The 25,703-nt window shown below is 39.6% G+C and overlaps 1 protein-coding gene and 1 long non-coding RNA gene across 2 annotated transcripts in view; one reads left to right on the plus strand and one right to left on the minus strand.

Annotated features, from left to right (window-relative positions):
- Positions 1-5,095: 5,095 nt before the first annotated feature.
- The window catches only part of LOC135315611 (uncharacterized), a 74,424-nt gene continuing 53,816 nt past the window's right edge, over positions 5,096-25,703 (minus strand). Inside the window, exons 3-4 of the long non-coding RNA XR_010375092.1 lie at positions 18,048-18,204; positions 5,096-5,314 (exon numbers count right to left, since the gene is read on the minus strand). This is a non-coding gene — a long non-coding RNA (uncharacterized LOC135315611). The remainder of the gene's footprint in view (positions 5,315-18,047; positions 18,205-25,703) is intronic.
- OPN4 (opsin 4) overlaps positions 20,725-25,703 on the plus strand; it is a 42,664-nt gene continuing 37,685 nt past the window's right edge. Inside the window, exon 1 of the mRNA XM_064464989.1 lies at positions 20,725-20,756. Within this exon, the coding sequence (XP_064321059.1) occupies positions 20,725-20,756 (32 nt within the window). The remainder of the gene's footprint in view (positions 20,757-25,703) is intronic.

A 25,703-nucleotide genomic window follows, 5' to 3' on the forward strand; every position in this document is an offset into this window, starting at 1 on the left:
CCTCCTTCAAGGAACTGAAGCTTCCTGTTCGAAAGCCTGTTTTGGTAAAGTCTGCCAGTTGCCAGTGCAAACTCTTCCACGGCAACAAAAATGCTGTATGGTGAGGAGTGGTGAGGAAGCGTGGCAGTGAGCACCCACCACCACCCAGCAACACAAATCAGCACAGCTCACAAAGTATCAGCCCAGGCATCTCAGATCAAAGAATGCACAGATCTTTCGAGTACCGAAGTTTAAGTTGAAAAATTTCTCCTGACAGAGCAGATCAGCCAGATTTGCATGGGCAGGAATATTTTTCTAGGGTAGTGGAGAACAGATAGAGACAGGTGTAAGGCAGCTTTGTTCTCTGGTAGAATATAGCCTATAAAGAAAATAATTTCTAAAGGAAATGTAGAGACATTTTTAAGGGATAAATTAGGCTATAAATCCGTTAAATGATAGTTAAACATTGATTTTACAAACATGTCCATACCGTTGGCTTTACAAACCTGTGCACATAATTAGAATGAAAAGATATTGGAGAAATTGTCGTATGTTGTAGCTTGAAGATCTGGTGAAAGAATATAGTTCTTTGTTCAGACTTCAGCAGAGTGGAACTATGCATAAGCCCATGGAAATCAGATGCTCAGATGTTACTCCCTGGTACTCTGCATTCAGGCCCTGGGTTAACTGTAACTTCTCTGACATGCAGAGTGTCAGACAAACTGATAGGAAGTTGTCATGGTGACAAGCAAATGCATATAGAAAGAGATGCATATAGAAGCAGCCCATAGAAATCAAAGAAACTTTGTATTCATACCTTGACTAAAAAGAGATTCACATAACAGACTGTAATTATTATACCAAGATTAAAGCTTCTTGTAAATTAGATGTTAATTTCTCCATATGTGGAGCAAAAATATTTAATTGAAATTGAGGGTAATCCATCCAGTCCTTCATCAAAGACAAGTGGGAAGCTTTTCTTGGCAAATGAGGGAAGCCCAAGTCACCTGCTTCTAAGTTTCCATTTAAACCCAGTAGTTTAAATTTCTCATTATTTTAAAAAAAAGACAAGCTAAAAGCTATCTTTTATGTGAACAGATGCTGCACTGTCTTCTTGAAGCTGCAGGCTTAGAGGCAGATTTGTCATGCAGCTGCAGAATGCAGTCAACAAGCCCGCTCTGTTCCAGGGCTGCTATTCAGAACCTTTTGGGCAGCAATGAAAGAAGATCACATCAATTTCATGCTGGTTTTGCTGCTCTACAAAGATACAAGCAGCAGCAGACACAGACACAAATCATGCCTAGGTTGCAGGGGAGGAAGATGTGTGAAACTTGTTAGAAAAACAAGGTATGGAAGACCCAGTCAGTACAACTTTTACAAAGTTTTTACTTCGGCCTACTTTTGGTGTCATGGCACTGCTTCTGTGACAGCCTCTACTCTGGCTGAGTTACAGACATTGAGCTCCATGTGTAATTAAGTACCACTTGAGGAGGGCCCCTGTATCCCTGCTGGAGCATAGATTTTACAGACACCAGCATCTGGCCCTGTCAGCAGCACTTCACCTACAGCCCACATAGGTTCTCACCGTTGTGTTCTGCATCTGACGTTACTCCCAGCTAAACAGCTGAACTACAATCCAACATACTTGTTTTACAATATGGATTCAGTTGTAATAACAAGAGAAATTCCAACTACAGAGGCAGAAAAACCTTTTCAGGCAGGGGAACAAGTGCAGTTTCCATTCTTGAATGTTTTCAAGGCCTAACTGGATAAAGCCCTGGGCAGTCTGGCCTGACCTTAGAGCTGACCCTGCTTTGAGCAGGATGTTGGATGAGAGACCTCCTGAGGTCCCTTCTCACCAGGACTATTTTATGGTTCTGTGATAAACTACGTATCCAAGTAAGTACCAAGTGATCCATATGCTTTTTGAAAATTGCATCATATATATGTTTTAATATATAGGTATTAGTGTGTGTTTATTAACTTCAGCTCTCTATAATATTAGCTGCTTATATTAGAGCCCACAGGATACCTCATCCTCTGTAACACCAGTGCTGTAGGTTAGGATGGCTTCAGTGCATGAATAGAAAATACAAGTCTCAGCACTCACTGAGTTATTCAGATCAACAGAAACAGTGTGCATGGTTAGACATTGTTTTTGCAGTATTCCAAGGGAGAGGAGGTAAAGAATTAGTAGCAGTCTGGAGGTGCATGGATTGCCTTTGTTCTGCCACTAGTTAATAGCAAACCCTGGTGTTTGGGGGTTTTCTAAGGGGTCTTGGAAACTAAGCTTGGTAAAAAGCAGTTCACTTAGTAGATTATCAGAATGACCATAATGAGGGTTAACCATGCTAAGATATGAAGTTATAAAATTAGATAAAAGCAAAGGCACAACAGGGCTAGTAAAGCAAGCTGTTGCAATGGAGTCTGTCAAAATCCAGTTACTGAGCTTTGCCATATCCTTGTCTTAAAGGGCACTCAGCAACCTAAACCAAGTACACTCATGCTACATTAAACTTAGTCTTGTTTATTTGTACTGATTTCCCATCTGTCATGATAAATTCCAGGAATCTAGTCTGTGTTTTTCTCTACAGCACAAGGAAGTTCATGTTAAGCATGCTTGCTAGTAGCTTTGAGTCATCCAAAGTGGCCTCAATTGGTAACTTGGACATAAAAGAACAGGACTTCAAAATTCAACTGAATGAACTGCCTCTGGTTAAGCAGGTTTGAAGCATAACCTCTGATCTGCTTCAGGCCATACTTGTGTGTTTCCTTGATTCCAGATGAGGTTTGATCTGTTTACAGCTGGAAAGTCTTTCTTACCCCTGCAAAGTAGCAACTCTACGACTTAGTTGGGGGCCACACCTGTGCTGCAAGCAGGATGTTTGTGGCCGGCGTCTGCACACTCAGACTAGCCCTTCATCAGGTAGAGGGCTGTAAAAGCCAGACCTGCCATAGTGTCCCTGCTGCTGGTACCCAGTGCGGGCAGATGAGAGCAAACTGGTGTGACTCCAGAGAAGCTGCTCTCATATCCCTCTGCAGAAGACACTTGAGAAGGTGAAAGGCAAGCACAGATGTCCTTCTTCTTCCCCTTCGCTCATGTTTCATTGTACTCAGGCATGTTAAAATCAAGATCTACCCTTCTGCTTGTTGCTAAGTTATGAGTCAAGAGACTCCAGCATATTCCTTCCTAGTGAACAAGGATGAAACTATTGGAGCTTTTCCACAAGGCGTTAAAGGGACCAGCTTTGTACTTCTGATCACACCTACCTGCTTGTTCAAATATTTGGTTACGTGTTTATGCTGACAACTAATAAGGAAACACTATTTTAGATAAGTATTACACTTCAAACCTGCTCAACCTGAGGCAGTTCATTCAACTGAATTTTGAAGTCCTGTTCTTCTATGTCCAAATTAAGATTATTCTAAACCCAGAGGGGTTTAGCACATTAACCATAACAATGGCTGCACCACATCAGACGGTAGATCCATCTAACCCAACATCCTGGCTCCTGCCTAGGAAATAGCTCCAGAACAGGGCAAGGACGTAGTGGTTTACAACTGCTGCATGAGCGCACCGACAGGCTCTGCAACCCGCTACCCCTACCCCTGAGTGCCCTGTGCTTGAGGCTGGCTCAGGTATAGTACAGCTGCAATGCTGGGTCAGGCTCATGTGCAAGAGCTGTGAGGAGCCTCATCAGGGCTTCCTCCACTTCGAGCTGCATTTAAGTTCATACCCTCACATTGGTCTTGCCAAGCAGATCTGAAGTGTAGACTCTAATCCTGAGCTATGTGTAATGTGCCTTGCTGATCTGGGTGCTGTCTCAGCTTTTTCATTAGACCCTGGGTGTGCCTCACCACTATACACTTGCCTAGTGATGACTATGGCTGGCCCTGGTTACTGCCACTGGCCCTTCTCTGCTCTTCCTGCACAAGCCTTGTGGGATTGGTGAGGCCCCTTCCTCTGCCTGCCTTACTGTCATCCTCAGCTCCTGGTTTGCCTACCTTGCAGAGCAGCCCACTCTTGCTGCTCCCTGATGGCAATATTTCCTTTGAACAAAACAGGAAGCTTGATTCTAACCTAATATAGAATCATACATCAATTTGGTAATAACTAAGGTGAACTAGAAAAGTCCCTGATGAACGCAAGTCCCTCGCCAGGTCCTTCTCCAAGCTCCACTAAGCTAGCATAAAATCAAGCTCTCATATATTCTAGGTACAGAACAATTTAGGACAACTGGGTTGTAAAAGCAACACTTCAGAAAAAAATAAGAGTAAGAGCTTCTCTTCAGCTTTCTTTACACGTCTACTTGCTGGAAAACCTGCTGCGTGCCTCTAGCACCTTATACTGGAAGACAGATAAGACAGATTCAGTAATCAGTAGGAAACAGAATTAGCAGTGAAGGCAATAATATTCATGCAGTGCAATTTACCACAAGGCATCTGTCTGTATGTGAATTAGTATTTTCCTTAATTACCTGTAATAGGAAATCCCAAGATTCTCAGCTGGTCCCGTCAGTTAATATTAACTACAGACTTGGAAAATGATATAAAAATAGAAAGGAAATTGAATCCTGCAGAAGCAGCAGCAGCACTTTACAAGGAATGCAAGTAGAGCTTCACTGGGAACTGCTGTATTGGCACCACTGGTCCCACTCCACTGTAGAGTCTGCCAACACACCACACAACACAATACAATTCAATACAACATGACATTCAGTTAACTTGCAGCTCTCACACAGAGCAAAAGGACTACGAGAGAGGAAAATCAGTAAAAGCAGCAAGTCCAGAGCAACACATGATGATCAGCCACTTATGATCACCTTTTAACATGCAACAATCTGTCTTTTCAGAACTCTGAAGATTTAATCATAAGGGTGATGTGTCCTACAAAGAACTGTGTAAGGCATACTCCTGATTTTGCCTGCTTGAGGAAATTCTGTAGATGCTGTTCTTTAACAAAAAGGGATCTACTTTTTCATATGTCAGACCTGGCTGCCTAATAGCCAGTCACGTGCTACAAAAGATATAATTTGAACCCAGCAAGCAGTGACTCTGGGGACCTGTGCTGGAGTAGGATAGCCACTCAGACATTAGGTGGTCTCACCTGAGGCTTCAGAGTACAGCTGGCACAGACATTCCTCAGGCTGCCTGACAAGGTCCATCTGCAGTTGCACAGGTTCAAGAGCATCAAACAGTTATCAAATACAGCAGTTACAGACATGGTCTATAGGCTCTGAGATCAGCCAGATATACGTATCTTTGCCGAGTAGCAGCTACAGAAGACAGGTCATACAGCATCTTGCAGAATGTCAGTCCTTCTGCACTGTCATAGCTGTAATCAACATGGAGACAGGGAGTGAAAACTAGCAAACCAGACACTTCTCCATTACTCTTAAGCAAAAAGAAAGTGTGCAGCCTTTTCCATCATCATTCCTCATTTAGTCTGTTTCATCTGCTCACTGTTCCTCTGGCTTGTCACATCCACATCCATCTCTCCCTACCACATTCTTTCTCACCCTTTCCTACTTTTCCTGTATTTTCTATCTTGCCTTCTCTGACACATTTAAGAGGAGAAAGGAGGGACCTAGAGAGGATGGCACAATAACGCAACTATCCTATTTCTCCATCATTATATTTAGCTTCCATCCAGCTAGATACAACTCTGCTCTTTGGCTAAATCAGTAGAAATAGTTTAGGTTTTTCTAGAGGCACTGGAGTTCAGTTCTTTTAAAGGGAATTGTGCACAACCAAGTGAATAATTAAACTAGACTAAGAGTTTTGCTCCCTCCTTCCAGGCAAATCCCAGCAGCAAAAGCCTATCCCAGTGCACACTGCCATACACTACCCCACCACCACACTGCTTGGCTTCATACAAGCCAGTAATTCAAATCAATCTTACACCTTCCCACCATCAGCCCTCTGGGAAGGCATTTATCACCAGATGACTGTAACTTAGTCAAACATTACTTTATACTTTAAAAAATATATACATTTTATAACAATACATTTCTATGTTAATAAAAAACCCTTTCTTTTTTCACCTCCAAAAGACTCCCACGAACACTTGATTTCTCTTCCAGGAGAGGAGTTAACTGAAGTAATTATATTTCAAAAGGGAGCACAGACAATCCTCTTCTACAGAACTGCATTTACAGTCATCTCCTTATAAACAGTGTATTGTGCCATCATAACTTTGAATATCTAAATCCACTGCTCACTCCCAACCTCTTTAGTTATACAATATGTAGCTTGGAAAATGTCCATGTAAGTCCTGACATAAAACCATAACAGCTCCAAATATCAGTAAGAATTACTTCTATTCAGTAGGCGTGAATGGCTCTGTTTGATAGAGAAGTGTACCTAAGAGTTACTCTGTAAATAGGCCATGACATGCCAGAATATTGCTGCTTCCATTGTTTGCACATGCCCTTATATAAAACCCTATGTCTATTTAATATTTATTTGATAGCTCACAATACATCAGTAATTAAGGAGCATTTAAGATACACATGAATCTAGAAGTATTTCTACACTGGGAAAAAAAACTGAAGAAACATTCTTAATTCAGTTTAAAATAGCTATGAAGACAAAATAACATGCTTTTAGCTTAGGTTTTCCTCCACACTTCAAGTAAAAGCTACTAGCCAAAGTTAATACCTAACTTGTCATTCCTTAACAGGTGTTTTATTGTTTTTCTTTTATACTTTTGTCAACTTCCTTGGAAAAGCTCAACATGGCAACCTGTAACCTCAAGTTATACAAGTTAAAAAGAATTGCACTGTGAAAAATCTTTTTCTCTGCCAGTGCAGAACCATTCCTACTGATACTGTTATGACAGAGCTACATACATTCATTTGGTGCAATGGAGCATGCTCGTGCAAGGCCTGAAGGCTGTGTCACGACAGTGCCTCCTGCCTCAACTAGTATTTCCACATAAAGCTTCACAAGGCTGTATCATGTCCATGCACCATTTCGGGTTTGCACAGACTGTGTTTACCTCTGAACCCCATGCACAGGGCATTGGAGCCTGAAAGCATGAGAAGATAAGCCAGCCAGGGCTCTGCTCTGCCAAGGACTGCTGGCATTGTGGTAGGAGAAGGGACCAGAAAAGTGTTCCCCCAAAGCAGAAGACTTTACAGCTTTCTGAGGGCAGGTGAACAGATCATTTACAGACTGTGGCACTGCCTCCCTAACGGAAGCGCTAAGGGCCACCGACGCCCTGAAGGCCCTTGCCTTTAAAAGGATACAAGGGTTGAAGAAAGGCTGTAAGGAAGTCAAAGGACAGCATGAAGCCTAAGGGCAAGGCAGTATCCTTTGAGATACACTAGCCTGGCATACTAGAAAGACTGGTGATTTAGGCTGGACATTAATTTCTATGACCATGGTTCCATGACAAATTACTTATCATGTAAATAGTATACAGAACGTTGTGAATAAAGCAGTTCCTTGTGGGGCAAAAGTGTTTTCACAACCAAATGCAGACAGTGTCTAAGAAGAGGAAGGTAGAAGAATGTTAAGACTGTGAGTACGGCAGAAGGGAGTGGAAAAAAATAAAATTTTCCTGCCTAATGGCAGGATCCTCCTCTACACTGATGCAGAAGAAACTTACTACACTATGCTGAAAACTGATTCTTGTATCTCCAGAAAGCAAGATGAGGATCTAACTTTCTTTTCTTGCCCTTTCTAGGGCATCTGGTAGAGTCAGAGTTGACTAAATCACTTCAAATATTTCCTATAACAGCACCTAAGATTATTATCATTAGTATCTCTGAATGTTAATAAATAATTCCCACATGCTGTAAACAGCATCTGGTCTGATTTGCATAATTATGCTGCCGAGGTAGTTTCTGCTGTCATGGTTCCCATCTGACTAGGCTGTACCTGCTGCCACATCGGGCCACTCCCAGGCCACCGGGTAGTTATAACCAGCAGCTATAGTTCTGCCTTCAGTTTTTTCATCCCTCAGCAAATTCACACCCACAAATACAGACTCTGCTACTGAACAACCTACATCCTCTCTGGTAGTGGCCATGAGGCAGAAAGAATTTTTTTTTTTCTTTTTAGAAGAACATAACCTTCCATGCCAGCAAGGACAGACAGGTCTTCTAAATGAGGCTGGGCCTCAGGCAGCCTATGTTTCTGCTATAGATTTCCTGAATGGCTTTACACAAGTCTTACTCCATGTCCCATTTCTGCACTACAAGATGAAGATACTACTTTGACCTACCTGCCTTTCTTCTATGTGTTTTGGGTGGGAGGAATCCCCCTTTTTTGACACTTTTAGATTGCAAACCTGCTGACGCTTGCAGTCTTTTACAGCTTCTCACCAAAAAGAGTTCATTGTGTGGTGAGAAATGTTGTACTGGGGAGAAGGGAACACTATTACTTCCACTTCCTCAGTAGCCTGCTTTATGAGAATAGCATCAGGCCTGGTAGGCTTCCTTTGTAAAGCGTGGTAGGACCTGACTGATACAACAGGAGCGGTGAGTTGCAGTTTGGCCCATGGTGCTCTGTAACAAGCCTTAGCCTTCTCATATTTTCAAGACAAGACTAAGTCAGAACGCTCACATAGTAATCCAGTGCCATATAGATTGTCCTATCATTATTTTACTCCTGGGATTTGACAACAGGGCACCTCAAGCACCAAATAAAGTAGAATTCTTCTCTGAAGAAATTGCCCTGTAATTGCTTTAAGAAGCAGTAAAAGGAACCAAAGCCACCCTCTGACTCCTGCACAGCTAGAAAAAAAAGGCTACAAGTAATTTAATAGGCATATCTAAAGACAATGGAATAGAGTTATATCATCTGTCATGCTCAGCCTCCATCAGCTTTCTGTACTCACTTCTACTGCACTTTGTTTTCAGTTCTCTGAACTGGCTCATTGCACAGGAAGGAAGAGCCATGCCTTTAGGAAGCGATATGAAAATACATTACATAAATGACAAACTAAGAACAGCCTGAAGGGCAGTTGAGGAGAAGAAGCAGAGGGATTTCTGTGAGCTATAAGGCATTGCTAACAGTAGCATTAAGAAAAAAGTTTACATTGAATAGAAATATAGTCATTGAAGATGCCTGAAAGCCACAGAGATCAGTTCTATAGCTGCTAAGTTTTGTTTTGTTGTGCTGCAGCACAGACCAGCTGTTCCCTAACGGATACGGAGCCAGACATGGTTACAAAGGTGGCAGTGCCCACAGTACGTGAGCAAGGCAGACCTAGAGAGAAGAGCTGTGTTTGAGCAACTATCTAGGTTATCCACCAAGTTGTGACAACGGTATAGGTCCAAAGTCAAACCAGAAAATTGATCTACAGATCAGGTCTGATCCAGTAAGAGCAGTCAAGGTCAGACACAACTCATTAAGCACTTAGCACACCCCACAGAGACAAGACAGACCTGAGATGAAACTAGAAAGGCAGCCTGTAGGTCAGGACTGGAATCAATAGCCAGATAAGACTAGTCCTAAGCTAGAGACTACCACTCCAACACTAGAGCTTAGATACTGAAGGCTCAGACCTGAGTTTAAGTAGAGCTCCTGGGCTCATTGGTGGGGGGGGGTGTGCCCCAGATAAGGTTGGTTAGTGCTCTAAAGGCCTAGTCACTCAGGACCCTGACACATTTAATTAATTCTTCTTAAGGAAAAAAAAAGCAGCACAATTCTTCAAAGAATCCACAGCTGCATGAATACTGTATTTGCACAAACCAAGGATATTTTGGAAGAATTGTACTGTCTCAAACAGGTATCACAGGACTACACAGGGCCCATTGCTCTTACAATTTAATTTTCAAGTGATTATTGGCACAGCTGGCTCTGCACGACTTGTGCCTGCACAGCATGTGATCACATTCCTCACGGCCTTGTGACAGCTCAAAACATTTTTCCCTGCCCATGCTCACTTGCAGCCATTGAGTTTACTGTTTAGAAAATGGCAGGAGCTCCACAGTATGTGCCTTGAATCAATGTGGCCTGTTCTTTTTCCCTCCAGCTGCTATTATAAAGACTATCCTAAAGTGCCTTGCAGAACATAGGGGCATCCAAGAGCACAAGGTGGTGCAGATTCTTGACTATTAACCCCATCTATTTTATTTTTTTTATTTTTAGTGTGCCTATACCATGCACTATTGTGCTGTGCAGAGAAGCTAGTAGTAGCAAAAGAAGTTACAGAACAAAGTTAGCACAGCACTATGGTTAGAATAGTTAACATTACTGAAAAGCAAAGCCCAACAGGAGCAACTACCTGCAAAGAAGTGTTATACCAATGTTTCCATTCTGCTTCTACAATCCAAACTAACATCTCTGCTTCGTGCTCATTGTATGGTGTTGACACATCCTCTGTTCTCTCCCGGATTCAGAGTACTCTTGCTCTGTTGCTAAAATGAATGGAAACATGAACAGCCTCATGTCTATTTGATCTGATGGTTTGTTAAAGTCCAGCTTATAGAGAGTAAAAGAGAAGCTGAAAATCACTTAAATATCATTCACTTCAGGAACTTGAAGAGAAATCATGGTGAACTTAAATGTGACACGAAGAATGTTTGAGGATGTAATTCAAGCTTGTGTGATCAAAATGCAATTTTGAAAGAGATGCTTTCTTTTTAACTTTGTACCTTGGCAAGTCTAGCAAGAAAAGCCAAAAGAATAGCTATGTAGATATTAGTAAATCAGCTGCTCTCAGGGGAAGCAAGAGTACTTTCAAACTCTCAGAGCCTCGAGTGAACTAACAAACCTTAATTGCCTGACCAGCATCACCTGTTGCCTCCACCCACTCACTCTTTCTGCCCAGGAGCTCTATTTAAGCTCAGCCCTGGATGCTTACTTCCTGCTTGAGCTTACTTGTAGGTATGCTGCTGGTCTACAGTTCTAGTGCTGTTATGCCTGTAGCTTTTTGTTCTTGGCTCTGGTTTCTTGAGTTAATTCTGGACCTGTTTCCCTGGGGTATCTTGCCTTGATTATCCTTAGTCATATCAGGAATGATATGACTTCTCAGCTTGACTTCAGATCTGCCTCATCATCTTCAGGGGCATGTATAAGGGTCTGGACTCCCAACTGCTATCCTTCAGCCTGTCCTGTTTGCTTTTTCCCAGGTGTAGTGGGTCTGGCTCCTGGCTGGTAGAGGTCCCTGTTTTCTGATTTGTGTTGCTATGCTCTTTCCTGGCACAAACCTTCTTAAACCAATTTCACTTGTTGAAAATCATATTTTGAGTTAAATATCTCTTCTGTTCTCTTAAATTTGTAAATGAATGACACTAATTTAATAAGGCTGTTTTGAATGGGCTAAGTTCAATAAAACTACTAGTGATCCCTGCCTAAAAATATTTTGTGTAAAAAGTAAGAGCTTTGTTGTGTGAGATTGCTTATAACAACCACTATTTTTCTAGGTTTTTTTGAAGACTAATTCTGACTATTACAGTTAGCTTTGTTAAGAATGCTAACTCCATTTTCATTTAAAGTCTTATATTCAATTCTCTTAGTAATACATTAGCAAAGTATTCCTCTCTCTACATCTGTGAAACTCTTATGTTGGAAACCACTGTTGTATAAATTGCACTGAATTATTATATGAAACTCAAATGGGTGTTAATGCTTTTCCTACATATAAAAATATTAATTCTGTAGTAAGAAAGCAAGGGTATCCCCTATTAAGTGATGCGTAAATAACCCATTTCATCCATCCTGTTACTTGCACCACAGTAGCATCCTCTGATCCTTAGGCTTTCAAAGACCAGAAGAAGGAAGCTCTCCCTGAGTTAGTCACTGGCCCTGAATGTCAGTGTTCACATGAAGGTAATGGGGCTCACGAAGTATGTATGAGAAGTCTTGACTTGTAATTTTAAGTGATAAATATGTAGCAGGATCCAGTGATGTATGTTATCCTGTGTTGACTTACTGCATCCAAAAACTGCTTCTGGTAAAAGCAATTGAGAATTAGTTCTACTGTTTAAGCTAAAGTCAGAGCCCTTCCCGTAAAGCCCTATTTAGGAAAGGCTATTCATGTTCAAACTTAATTTTTCAAGAATTGGTCTCTCTTGTTCTAGCTCTAGTCTTGTGACGGTGCCCCAGGATTCTTGATGTTTGCTGTGGATTACAGCAATAGTTCTCAGCCTTTCTCTGCTGAACCAGACTGTCCATAAAGGTGTCACCAATCTTGCTGCAACTCCCAACTGAGGAACTTCCTTAAAGGGTGAGTGATTATGAGATGGTGTTCCTCACTCGTGGTTTGTTTTTCAGATACTTTTTTAATGCCCCAGCTCTCCTGATCAGTACTGCCAGGATATTCATTTTTTTCTCTAACAACTAAGAAATTATTTTGCTGCTATTTTTTTTTCTCTTGCTATAATCAAACTGATAAGCTGGCTAGGAAAAACATATGTGATCATATGATACTGTTTCATTATAGCTGAACCATTTCCAGCTGTGCTAGAGCAGGTGGCTTGGAAGTAACAGAAACAGTATGTGCTTCTCTTAAAATTAAATTTCCTAGAAATCTACTTAGTGATTAGTCATACTCTATCAGATAATATAATCTAATCATATTAATGAATGGTAGGTAAGTCATGGTGTAACTTGCTTTTCAAGCACTGCAAATTGCTCAGACCAAGTGATAGTAGGGGTATAAAGAGGTATACAACTGAGATTATATCAAACATTATTTCCAAAATAGAAGCAAGGGAGAGAAGTTTGAGAAACCTGGACCTCCACACCTTCCATTAAGGGAAAGGATGTGTCCAAAAGGAGAATGTTACTTTTCTATAGATAGAGAAGGTTCTTGTATGTCTTTCATCACAGCTGTTAACAAAGACAGGGGAGAGGTGACTGCAGAGGATGAGATCCAGAACAAAAGAATGAGTGGGCAAGAACTCTTTCTAAAGACTTGGGTTCTTTACTAAAATATTTTTTGCTGTACTATGTCAGAAAGCCTTTCTTAGTTGGACCTATCATTTCACTTAAAAGATACTTCCTATGATATAACAAATGTATACTGGATATCCCACTGCAGAAGAGATGGAGACAAGGCATTGTAGTTTTGTCACATGATAAAATAGGCTGTAAGTAAAAGTAGTGTGCCTTGTAAATGCTTTCAAATTAAAAATGAATAGCTATTCAAATGAAACTGTATTCAGAGAAGTTGGAATTTTTCCTCTTATTTCATGCAGAACAAGCTATCTCCCACCCCTTCCTTATAAGCGGTTGCTTACTTGAAAAAAAAACAGTTAATTGCTTGTGAAAGACATGGAACTTCAACAGCTGCCTCTGGCTGAGCCCTGCATCTTATCTCAGATGGCAGTTAATCTTGCTGTGATTGCATTTGCTTGAACAATGTAATCAAGTGAAGGAATAATGTGCACAAACCCAGTTAGACTGTAAAACAGATTCTGCAGAAGTTTGCTAAGTACCACCAAAGCTCCTCTTAAATTAATGTTACTTTTTAACAGAAAATACCTCCATTCTCCTTACCTAGCTTCTAAAATGAGAATGATGCTATTTCAGAACTAAATTACAAATAACTAGGTCAATATTTATTTAACACAACAGCTGCATCTATGAAAGAGCTTCTACATAGTTATATTCTTCTAGCACTGGGTATGGACCTCTTTCAAACTGTTAGTTATTTTTCAGAGTGTGGTCTTTCCCAAATTATTGTAACTCAACTAGTGTGTTATATGTAGCAACCTGCAGTAAAATGCCTTTACTCTGTAAGGAAAAAAACATGTTTCCTTGTTTGTTTTTTTTTTTCTCTCATCATTAAGTAATGTCATCCTCTGCAGTGGAGGCTTCTTTCATTAGCCTGCAAAAAGTCCCTAAGTCTGTGTCAAATACCACAGTGAAAGTTTTTTAAAGGTCTTCTTACAAAGCTTATGTACTTGTTCACTTGCTGGGTGTGAAAAGAACTCTTGAACACAAAATTAGACTGGGACTGGCAGATAGGAAACTCTGAGTTATTCCAAGCACTGACAGACTCCCAGAGATCATTTTGCTGCAGATATTGTCTACCACTTCTCTGTTAAGGAAAATAGTGTGCTTTTGTGTTTTTCTAATTTCTTGCAAAACTATATATTATTCCGCAGAGACTGCAAGATACCCAAATGAAGAAAGGGTAAGTGAGAGAGGAATGTATGAAAGATACCACTTGGAAGAAAGGAAGGAAGAAATGAATGGTGATGTTATCCCAAAAAGTGGGTTCATCTGCCTGTTGTGCAAAACGCTAAACTAAACACAGAGCGGAGGTATTTTACTCAAGTCATTTTTGTGCAAAGATTGGTGCTAGGTGGTAACCCACAAAGCTAGCACACCGCACAGAGAGACTACAAGGCATTTATACAGCTAAATATGTCAATCACAGCTAATATTCACATGCCTCAGCTAATAATTGGTTAATTTCTTTCATGCTTTGATGTAACAGTACAGCTCACTTTAAATTTACTGTGCATGCTCATAGATTAAGGGACTTACTAGCTGGGGGGGTGGGGTGGTGTTCCTGGCCTATGGGCCTGATTTTTAGTATTATAATGAGGATAGTTCCCATACTGGGCACTTTGTTTTAGTTCTTATCTACTTCCCAATTAGTTGTTCTCCTTGACTATACACTTTATCACCCTGTTCTCAGTGGCTTCTGAGATGCGATGTTTGCTTTGATCAGTCTCTCAGCTCTCCTTGAGGACATAGTTACAAAACAAGTGCTTCTCTGTCTCTGTTTCCATCTCTGGCCCTCAACTTCTGTTTTGCCAGGCTCGCACAGTTCATTGTTGTGTCTTTAGTGGACAGTTCCAAAAATTCAGTTTTCTTAAGGATATCAGTGGGAGGAAAATGAAAGACCAGTAAGTTGGGTGGGGATGAGAAAGAACAGAGTAAGGTAAAAAAGGTGAGAAAGGAAATTCATTTATCACTAAGGCAATATTTATAGTGCAATAAGAACAGCATAAGTTGGGTAAATGAACTGTTACTTGAACTCTTAAGCTTTCACAGAACACTACTTAAATAGAGTGTAATTTTTTGAAGCTATCCTACAGTTAATTTCTTGCGGTTATACTCACAATTTCTTTTCAACGGGACTCCAACCCTTAGGGTGCTATCTTCTGAACTGGTAGACTGGTATGTACATTACTGTATGAAGTGAATCTTCTCTTCATACACTAACTCCTGAAAGAACACAACCTCCCTCCAATGTCTACTGTTACAGGATTTAACATGTGTTCAGGTGTGGCTGGAGATGTTATGACTGAGAACTCACCTGAGAGTCTTTGCTTTTACCAGAGTACACTTTAATCCAGTTCAGTGGAATATAGACAGGTTTGAGTGCTCTAAGTTATTTACTTCTTTAGCAAGGATCTATGTTAGTCAGTGAAATGGGCATATCAATACTTCCCTAACCAGCAAAGGGGCTGTTAAAGCTAACCATGCCTTAATGCACCACACATAAACACCATTAAAATCAGTATGACTTAGCATATGCTTTAGTTCTAGTTCCCATAAGCTTCAGGTCCTTATCAGGTTTGATAGAGGCTAAGTTATTGCACTCATTTTTACAGACCTTTTGCAATCTATTTTATACCTTTTTATCTATAAACACTTCTGGAAGCTTATCTAGTTTTCAGAAACTAGTTTTATTAACAGAGTTTGCTTTAGAAGTATATTTAACTGCATTTGTTATTTCCAGTTAGAGCTCACCCTCAGTTCTTAACCTGCCTTTCAAGGAAACAGCAACTTCTAGGCACAAACAGAAAGAAAAGGGACCAAAGGGATAAAACAAAGGAAAGCAAACTAGAAGTGGGACCTGGAGTTACTAAATCTCCTTTAGAGTGAGGAGGAAAGTAATATGATCAGCATTTGTGTTAAGTTTTGAAGGTCTCTCAAATGTCTGCTGCTTGCTTAGAAAAATATTTTATACAGAATTTTCTGTTTCAGAAAAATATCTTAGAATTTTTTCCCCCTTCACAGGTAGCAGGAATGTGGAAGATACCTCCTCCTGTTCTGTTTCAATGCTACTCATTAATAGGGATACCTGTCTTTTGGTGAGCAGAGCCTGGAAAGGACCTTTTTCATCTGCCTCGGTCGTTCAAAGGCCATTCTTGCCGAAGTTCAGCTGCTCTTCCAGAGTAGTCCCTTCTTTGAATGGATGATTGCTGTGACAGACTTGCTTTACAAATTTTTAATCCTCTCACATAAATGTCATGCCAGAACTGTTAGTAAGATCAACATATTTGGCATCAGTAGAGATTCCTTACAAAAAATACCTTTGACTTATTAGTCTTATCATGGCCCTCGCAGCTTTTGTTCTCCTGTCTAAAAAATAAGAAAAAATCTGCAACAAAACATTCCTGTAATGGAACAGTCTTTTGTTGTCTAGATACAAGAGAGAAAATTATTTGGCTTTTTATCTAGCTAAAGGGAAAGGTAGCAAGATGGCATAGTCACTGTATTTCATTATTTCCCATATGATTAACTTCTGGTGCTAGTTAGAGCTTTAGTAAAAAAATTCTAAAGAGTTGTCCCTTAGTAAAAGGCAGTTCAACTAGATATTTTTTCAGGAATTTTACTGATGTAATCCTGAAAAAAATAAAACCCTGTATATTTGCATTCTTTCACAAGAAACATTTGACAAACACAACATTTCTGAAATAAACATATTTTTCATCCAGAAGATTCATGCAAAAATATTGAAAGGGACTTCAATATTTTATATTCAATTGATTGAATTCAATTATTTAATATTAAAAAATATTAAGAGAATTATTTTGACATTTCATGAAAAAATCAGAATTTGTTTTTCATGTAACTTGAAAATATATCAGTTTCTGTACAGGCAAGATTATCCATTCTCTGACTAGCTCTAATGCTAATGTTCATGCAGATTACTTTTAGGAAGTAAGCTTCCTACACACCATTAATGACTTTTCAGATCCATTAGTCTGTTATGTATTATTGATTTCAAGCATTACTGATTAATGTAAGTAGATTTATTTCTGCTCCTAGAGAGTAAAGGACTGGTGCTTCTTGTTACTGTTGTTAGATGAATGGTAAGGTACTGCTTGCTTTAGTCAGTTCCCTGCTATGTCTCCTTTCCTTCCCCTACTCTTGTCTGTCCCCTGTACTGTTCTCCCCTTTACTGTGTTTTTCTGATACTTGGTTAAATGTTAGGTGCCTTCCACCTACCCTCTATGTAAGAGGAATTTGCACTAAACCTTGGAAAGTATGAGGTAGTACAAAAATGGAAATGTCATGCCTGTGCAGCAGTATCTTTTTAAAGGTGACAGGGTGGTGTTGCATGTTCATGGCTGACTGCCACTAGCCATGAGCTACTCTGTCCCTGGCTGCTGCTGCTCTCCAGGGACCAGTCTGCTGCTGGCACTGTGGAGGCTCCTCATTTGCTGCAACAGCTCCTCATCCCACCACTTCCAGCTTTTAGGTTCTTTGCAGTGCCCAGGTATGTGGGTTTACTCAGTACTGGATTTCTCATGTTTCATTCAGGGCAGTATGGTGCGTTCTGACCAAGATCCATACAAACAGATCCAGCTCTTCAATCTCTTGAATTCAAAGGCGAAAAACTCCAGCTCCTTTTATCTGTTTAACTAGGAACTTCTACATTGTACATGTTCCTCTAGCTATTAGTCATTAGCACCTCTGCTCAGTACAGATTATATGTCTTTATTTTCTGCATGCTATTATACAGTTGTCTGATAGCTTATGTCTTTGCTAGACTGCAACACTTTGCTCAATACAGTATTTAATTCATCACCTGCACTTTTAAGTTCCTCACTGTTTTTGTTACACTGCTATAATAATTAGACTTCATATTAGGCTATCAGCGCTGATAGCGTATTTCAAGGCCAGGTTTTTTTAAGTACTTAAATGGTATTTTGGAAGAATCTTACTTAATAGAAAGTTATCAAACTCCTGTAAGATTTAGTCACGTAGTTAATTCTCAAAAATGAAAACATGCCACCTCTGTCAGCTGTGGGACACAGCAATACAAAGAACACATGCCTGTGTAAATCAAGGTTTGGGACTTTGATATAAAAGATAGTGCAGGTGGCTGTAAAAGAATTACAGTACTGAAGTTTTAAATATACCTGGTTCCACATGTCTGTGTTTTTTGTCTGTTAGACCTTTTCACCTAATAGCCATTCTTTTTCTGCAAGGAGACCTAGAGCCAAGCACTCCGTATGAAGTGAAGCAGAAAGTTTGTCAGGTGGGGGCAGGTTGTTGAAAAGGCTTTCTTGGTAATGTCTGTAAAGGAAGAAGATAGAAATTAAATCTACTCAGTAGTATCTATATTTTGGTAAATAAATCAGTCACTGTAAAGTTGTATCCTGAATTTAAAGAGTGTCAATCTCCTACCTCATACAATGCTAATTCATTCTTTCCTGGGCACTAATACCTTCTTTTCACTTGTCACTTAATGATAGCACGTTATATAACAGAAGGGAAAGAGTGGTTATCTGATTTCTGTCAGCATGAACTTTTTCTTCTTGTTGGTTATGCCCCCAGCTTCTGGACCTTACAAGTGATTTCAGAATATGCAGGAGGACATTTAGGCACCCTGCTCCCATGTAAGTGGCAACCCATGAGTAATTGTCATCTAAAACTATTTGTCTCTTTAATTACACAAGCTACTTAGTGCGTACTGTCAGAGCTATATGGCTGCAAAGCAGTCTATTTCTAGAGTTATGGTTAGAAATACAACTGTCACCTGCCCAAGACATTTTGGACCTCATGACTCCAACAAGCTTAAAATACTACAAGGGCTTTCCTTCAGAAATATTTTTTCCTTCTTTTTTGCTTTCCTTTGCCTATCCTAAACCAAGAAGTCCCCCAGACCTATGAGAAAGAGACACTGATTTCAAGAGATAAATACAGATGCTATTAATTTATATTAATATGAATACATAAGCAATGTTAACTCAGAAGTATCTATTTGTTCACAGCTAAATAACTATAGAAAAATGCATGCCCTGAGCTTTAGGATTTTTAGCTGCAAACTTACTAGCAAACCAAGGAGAAGAGCCAAAAGATCTTATTTCCTTCTATCAGTCCCCTCCAGAACCACAAAGAAAATGCCACTTGAAATAGAATTTTTGATTTTTCTTCCAGTCTCATTGTATTCCTCCTTTGTCAAGTGGAGGGGTTCTGCAGTACAGCTAGAATACAAGGATTTATTCCCATTCAAACTTGTTTTTTGTCCGCTTGCATGACATGAGTGTCACCATAAATGAAAGCCAGACCCTTGGGTGAATTCAGATTTCAAATATTGGGCTGTGGTGCTCTCTTGAAGAGCACGTGGTGAGTATCCTTTTCCGCAGCAGAAAAGCTGTACCCCAGTGCCCCTGCTGATCTCTGGGAAACTCAAGTATGAAACTGTCTTCCTTGTCTCCTGCTAAAAATAGACTGGTTTTGACCATGAATGAGAGATACAGAGATAGTTAGAAACCAGTACGCCTGGCAATTTAAGGGCTTCTATGACAAATGATCTATTTGCTGCACATTTGTTTACTAGTAATATGCACTGTCAGAACTGCACTGCCAGTTATGACACAAGTCATTTTGTTCCTCCCTAATATCTAGCCTGGCTTAGCCCCTGCAAGTTAATCAACCTCTTTCTTTAGCTCCAGCAGTGGAAGCTCTTGTTTTTAGGCTCAGTACCACCACGTTCCTATAGATAAACAACTGAAGTCATGAAAACAGAGGAGTGAAAGGAAGGAACTTCTTCAAATGGCACAATGCAATGCCTCTGTATTTGCATTAATACTGTTATTTACTTGAACTGTTTGGAAATTATTTCACTAGCTCCAGCACTGCTGATTTTCAGTAGTTTTTCTTGTAGACATGAAGATTCTTTAAGATTACTTTAGAAACAGATGCAGTACTTCTCCTGCATTATCTATCACTACAGTGGTAAGTCCCTTAAATTTTATTTTTACTGGCACTGCCCCATCATGAAGACTTTGACATTTTTAGGTATTTAAGGAGAGATTTGTTTTTTAATGTAGCATTCTAATACACGGTTTCCTAGAAAGGAAGCTCAATACACATTGCACAGTCTCCTGTGTGGTTTCAATGTACAACACTTAAGTAATAGAAACAACTGGTGAAGTGGTATGTGGAGGAGTCCAAATAGTAACGGAAAGGTCGAGACTAGTTTAAAGTCCTGTTTCTTGGGTCCACTAGTACTAGTGAACAGAAAAGTAAAGATTTTTTTAAAAGCCAGTCTCCAGTATTTCTCCCGTAGCTATGTCCTGAGGATGGATTCAACTCGGCTAACCTTAGCAAGAGTTTTACACGTCGTTTCTGCTAGTCATCTATGCCCTCTCTAGTGCAGAGACAGATCGACAGCCCTAGAGGGTGGCTTGTTCTGGCTAAACTTAGATACCTGCCTCAGAATGGGATGAGTTGGGATGGAAGTGTTAAAAGAGGGCACACAGCTAGTTCAGAAGACACAACTGAGTTTTCAATGGCTGAGGCTTTTTAAGATGAATACTCACTGTTCTAAGCTCTACATTATTCCTGTCAATCATAAGAATTTTATCCCTTGTGATTATAATTCTTTTTACAGTGCCAGGAAGCTGTTACAGAAGCCCTAGCAGATGTCCAAACATTTCTGTCATTTATCCTTAATGTGGTTACAGATTCTTTTGGCCTGAGAGCTGATTTTTCTGGAAATCTGGTGGGTATGCTCCATAGTATCAGATATTAGCATTTGTGCTGGTCCCAGCTGGACATCTATTCTTCCGTGGAATAAGGCAGACAAAAATGAAGCCATGTGAAGGCTTTATACGAGCTAGGTAAGTGCTACCCCCTTTAGAGCCCACAGACAAGCTTAAAGCTGAATGAGCAGTATTTGGCAGACAGTACTTTCTTACAATACAGAGGTCAGTTATGTCAAAAGGGCATAAATTATTTAATTTGCAGAAGACTTCAAATTTGCTGGCAATAATAGAAAAGTAAAATAGGACAGGAAAAAAAAAAATCTTAAAATCTGACCACAACAACTTCAGAGATTGAGAAAAACTATTACATGTAATACATATTACTTTTCCTATTGCTATTCTTTAGTTTAATACAAACTGTTTTAACATATTGCAAAGAAATAAACCATTGTCTAGGCTTGGTGAGAAATTGCCCGACTTAAAGCTGAAAACCCTCTAGTATTATTCCAAATTTGTATTTCGAGCGCCACCATTTTATTAAAAGATACTTTACCTGGAGACCACTTCAGTTGCAACACAGTACTTTGCTTCTGAAATTCAGTAAAGGGGAAATGAGACATTCACATTAAAGGTGACAAATTGTGTTCTTTACTGCAATTTGTTGAAAAAGGACAGATGAAATGTCAGTTTTTCTGTACCTGCTTTTTGTACTAACAATTGATGTTTAGGAAAAGCTGTAAACTGTTCAAGCCGCTGGCAAAACATGGCAAACATCTGTTGTAAACAAAAATCTTAGGTACAATTCTAGATACTGCAGTCTAGCCTGACGAAATGTTTATACTTTAATCCTCCAATGCAGAAAAGATGCTAAACAGTTGGACCATTGTGTAATTGAAGACCTATGACTGTTTCCTGGTGAAAGGAAAGACGAAGAGGGAACTTGGCATCTTTGTCCTGTTCAATCAAGACAAAAGCATCAGATGCTGAAGAAGAGAAACAATTCAGAGAAGGATGAAAGGCCTGGGAAGGTAATTGCTTTCCTTCATGGCCAGGGCTGCATGGACCTGGTTTGGAGAGGTGTAAACTGCCAGGCTGATGTGCTCCTCTCCTGCAGGAACCCAGGCACTGCAGGAGGACCACCCATCTGAATTTCAGGTTCAGTTTGACAGTGAACATGGTTTAAGCACTGATCTGCACATAAATTGTCATGAGAATAATTACACTGCTCCTATCTCTTGCTATGCAAGTCCAATATGCGTGGATACTCTTACTCTTTTTGTCTTAAAATAGTAATCTTAAATCAATATTGTGTTATTGTATTGTCTTCAGCTGAAGGGGGACACCCATGCTCCCAAGGACAACTGCACATTGTGTCAACTGGCAAAAGGCTTCAGTTAAAGCAGACATGGTTATTTTGATGAAAGTAAGGTAAAGGAGCCTGATGTGCCTGGAAAACATACAGAAGTTTCATGGCTGTTTTCTTGGGCAGCCAATGATTTTCTTGATCCAGAATAACACAGCTATCATAATCATGTACATTTGTGCTAAATGAGCCAAATTTCTAGTAGAACTGCTGAGTAATAGAAACTATAAAAATACACGCATATATATTCTTTACGTGGAGGAGGAGAGAGGAATTGCTATTGACCATAGAATATCAATAAAGATATTACCCATAACTCAGAATATTAATTTATCAATGAGCATTTATTTTAATTAGTGAAATCATACTTCTGTCAGATGGACAAAATTGATGAGTTTAAAACTCTATTTTGTTAACAGGTGTGCAGAAAAAAGTGCTTCCATGGCGATTTTTCAAGTACCAGAACAGGAAAACTTACAAATGGCTGAACAAAGAAAATAACCCATTTAACTTGGGGTTTAGTGTATTTTTATTTTAACAAAGGAGGTATTAGCGTAGGGGAATATTCTGGGAAAAATATACTTTGGCTACCATTTGCTCATGTCTACAAAGTCAACAAGTAATAACAAAATCTTATCAAATTCTGAGTTACATTATTCCAAAAGTATTAAACAAATTTGTAGCCTGTGAATGAATATCTACGTGGCCAACTCCTCGTGTCAGCATTCACTTTTGGGTTAGGTTCTCTGATAGGAGAGATTTTTTTTCAGACCTCCATCCCCCTGACTTATGGGTTGTTTTTTTTTCCCTGAAGTGGCATTTTCAGCTTGTCAGAGTGTGGAACTGTTATTTTCATATTATATCCATGTTAGACCTTTTGACCTCTGCTATGTTCCTACTCATCTGGCAAATAGACCCCGGTCAACAAGGAAGAATTCACTTTCCTTCCCACAGTCAGAGAATTGCAGAATAGTTGAGGTTTGATAGTGCTTCTTTAGATCATCTAGTGCACCCCCCCTGCTCAGGCAAGGTCACCTACAGCAGGTTGCTCTGGATTGTGTCCAGCTGCCTTTTGAGTATTTGTAAAGATGGAGATTCTGTAACCTCTCTGGGCAGCCTGTCTCAATGTTTGGCCACTTTCACAGTAAAAATGTGTTTTCTTTTGTTCAGATGGTAGTTACTGGTTTCAAATTTGTGCCCTTTGCCTCTTGTCTTGTCTATGTCATTCTTTGTATTAAAGCAAAAAGTCTGAAAAATTTTTCATTGCACAGTATCTGTACTGATTCTGGCTTTATCTCAATAGCAGCTGCACTAAACAATCAAATGCCTTCAACCAAGTTAAATCTAGTTATTTAGAAGGTTAATATAGTTTCAGAATAATGTGACTATCAGCATAAATATTCAGGTGAAATCTTGTAGAGAAAATGGTATGCTTATTCAGACATGTGGTAAAGGTATCTGTTCCTTTGAATTCTGGTAGCAGCTAGAAAATGAGCATCAGACTTTTTTGGTACACAGTCCTGCCCGGTCACGAGTATGTCATAGGGAAAGTCTTTTACAATGCTTATTTTTCAGGCATATTTACAGCTAGGAAACATAAAAAAAGAGCTCTGTTAAAAGAGCATTTTTATGCCACACTTATTGTTACATTTCATAATGTAAATTGCTAACAGGAGTACTGATATTTGAAGTACTTTAAACAGTACAGCATGATCAAGGAAAACCAAGTTCAAACTGAGTTTCACCTTGGCTCATCAGAAAAGTTGCTTGCGCCAGTGACCAAAACCTGTTATTCCTAGAGAAATGGTAGAAACCTGAAATAATCAGTTTTCAGTTGCTGAATTCCAGATACAATTTGTTAAGACTCAACTAAAACAAAGTACTTGTGCATTTGTAAAGCCTAAAACTGATGACAGCAAAACGTACCATCACTGGAATCTGGAGTATCTGCCGTTCCATAGTGAAGCTGGAATTTTCCATTTTCAGAATTTTTGCCCAAGCTTCCTAAAGCCCTGCTCTCCAGTTCCCAATTCTTTTGTTGAAACACAAACCTCTATTCTTATAGAGGGCCAAATGGTTTGTGCTTTACCCTGCTTGCCACACACATTTGCCCACTATTGTATTTAATGTCCCTCTATAGAAGCAGGCCTAAGTTCAGTGGAGAAACAAGTCATTATGACACTGGAAAATCAGCTGCAAATGATACCTGTGGGCTGGATTACAGCTGCCCCTCTCCTTTGTTTCTCTGCATGACACACACATTGTTTTTTAATGATGGTACTCCTGTGTTTTATGTTTCTGGTGTAGTTCCATGAATTTTGGGGAGGGATGCTGTCAAGTCAGGAAGACATGCCATTGGTTCTGTTGGTACTATGCTGTAACTGTTATGGCTGTGCAAGCTCTGTAGGTAAATACCTTTCATTAGACAAATGAGCATATTTCAAAAAAAATTAGATAGTTTTCAGACACACACAAATTAATGTGTGGTAACAAGTTGTCAGGGCAGGTAAAAGCAGCAGCTTTCAAAACTAAAAACAAATTGCAAATAATTCCTCAGTGTTTAGTTAGATAAGTACCCTGTACAAAAGACCATCAGCATCTTTGAGTCCTACATATGCATTTTCAGCAAAGTGCATCAAGTGACCTCACAACAGGCATATAGGTGAAATTCCAGAATCAATGCTCCAAAATGCACTTGCACAGGTGATCGTTAAAGGACTAAAATGCCCAGCTCCCTGTGGGTGAATATTTCTCATAGAGTGATCTCTGATATGACCTCTCAATACTGATCATCAATCAAAACTTGCAAAACACCGTCCAGTTTGGGAATATATATATTCATAACTCTACTGGTTACCAAAAATTAAGAACTCGTCTCCAGTGGAATACTTGGAGAACGCATAACAGTTCCTCTTTTTAAAGTCCCCTCTCCATTATTTTTCTGTGCTCAGTGAATCATGAAGGGGCCTTTCACTGCAGTAATGTCTAATGAGCGGAGGTAAGAAATTCAGTAGAAGCACCATCATAGTACTGCAAGAAAAGCCTGAGAAATAGCAGTGATTAGAAACCATTCCCAATATAGTGAATGTTAATTTTGCATTACTCTCTTAGATTGCTGGTTTTATTCTCTCTAACTCTCAGTTCTTAAAGCCTAATTCTTATAAAAAACCCACGTTCCTATAGCTTCAGTTAGTCATTCTGGGTGCTTCAGTTGCAGGCACTTCTCTGGAATGCAAATCTCAGAGTTCTGATCATCAAGCCTTGAAAATCAGAGCTCTAAATAAGGCTCTTTAGGACCTTTTTTTTTTTTTTAAAAAAAGGATGTTGCATTAAAATCTGTGAACCGAAAGTTCATTTTAAGAGGAATGACTTCCAATCATTAGGAGAAAGGAAGGAAATGGAGCTTGTATTTCAGCTGGTTTGTTCTGGCAACTTTTTGGAAAGGTACTTGTATATCATGAAGAGAGTTGCTGAGCTGAGATGAAAACTGGTTTTGTAGTATGGCTGTCTTAAATTATACAAAGCTTTCCAAGAGAGGCTGCATTAGCTTTCAGGTTTCTGTGCTTGTGCTCAAGCTAAAGAGTAATTTGGCATGGACCAAAATAACTTCATGGTTCAGACTAGCCTTTCTTTTCCCTGACTTTTATGTTGACAACTTGAAACTACATTCTTTCTTACATCCAGAATCCTTTTACAAGCCCACAAAAACCCCATCAATG

The sequence above is a fragment of the Phalacrocorax carbo genome, chromosome 13 (genome assembly GCF_963921805.1).
Source record: "Phalacrocorax carbo chromosome 13, bPhaCar2.1, whole genome shotgun sequence".
Taxonomy (NCBI): Eukaryota; Metazoa; Chordata; class Aves; order Suliformes; family Phalacrocoracidae; genus Phalacrocorax; species Phalacrocorax carbo.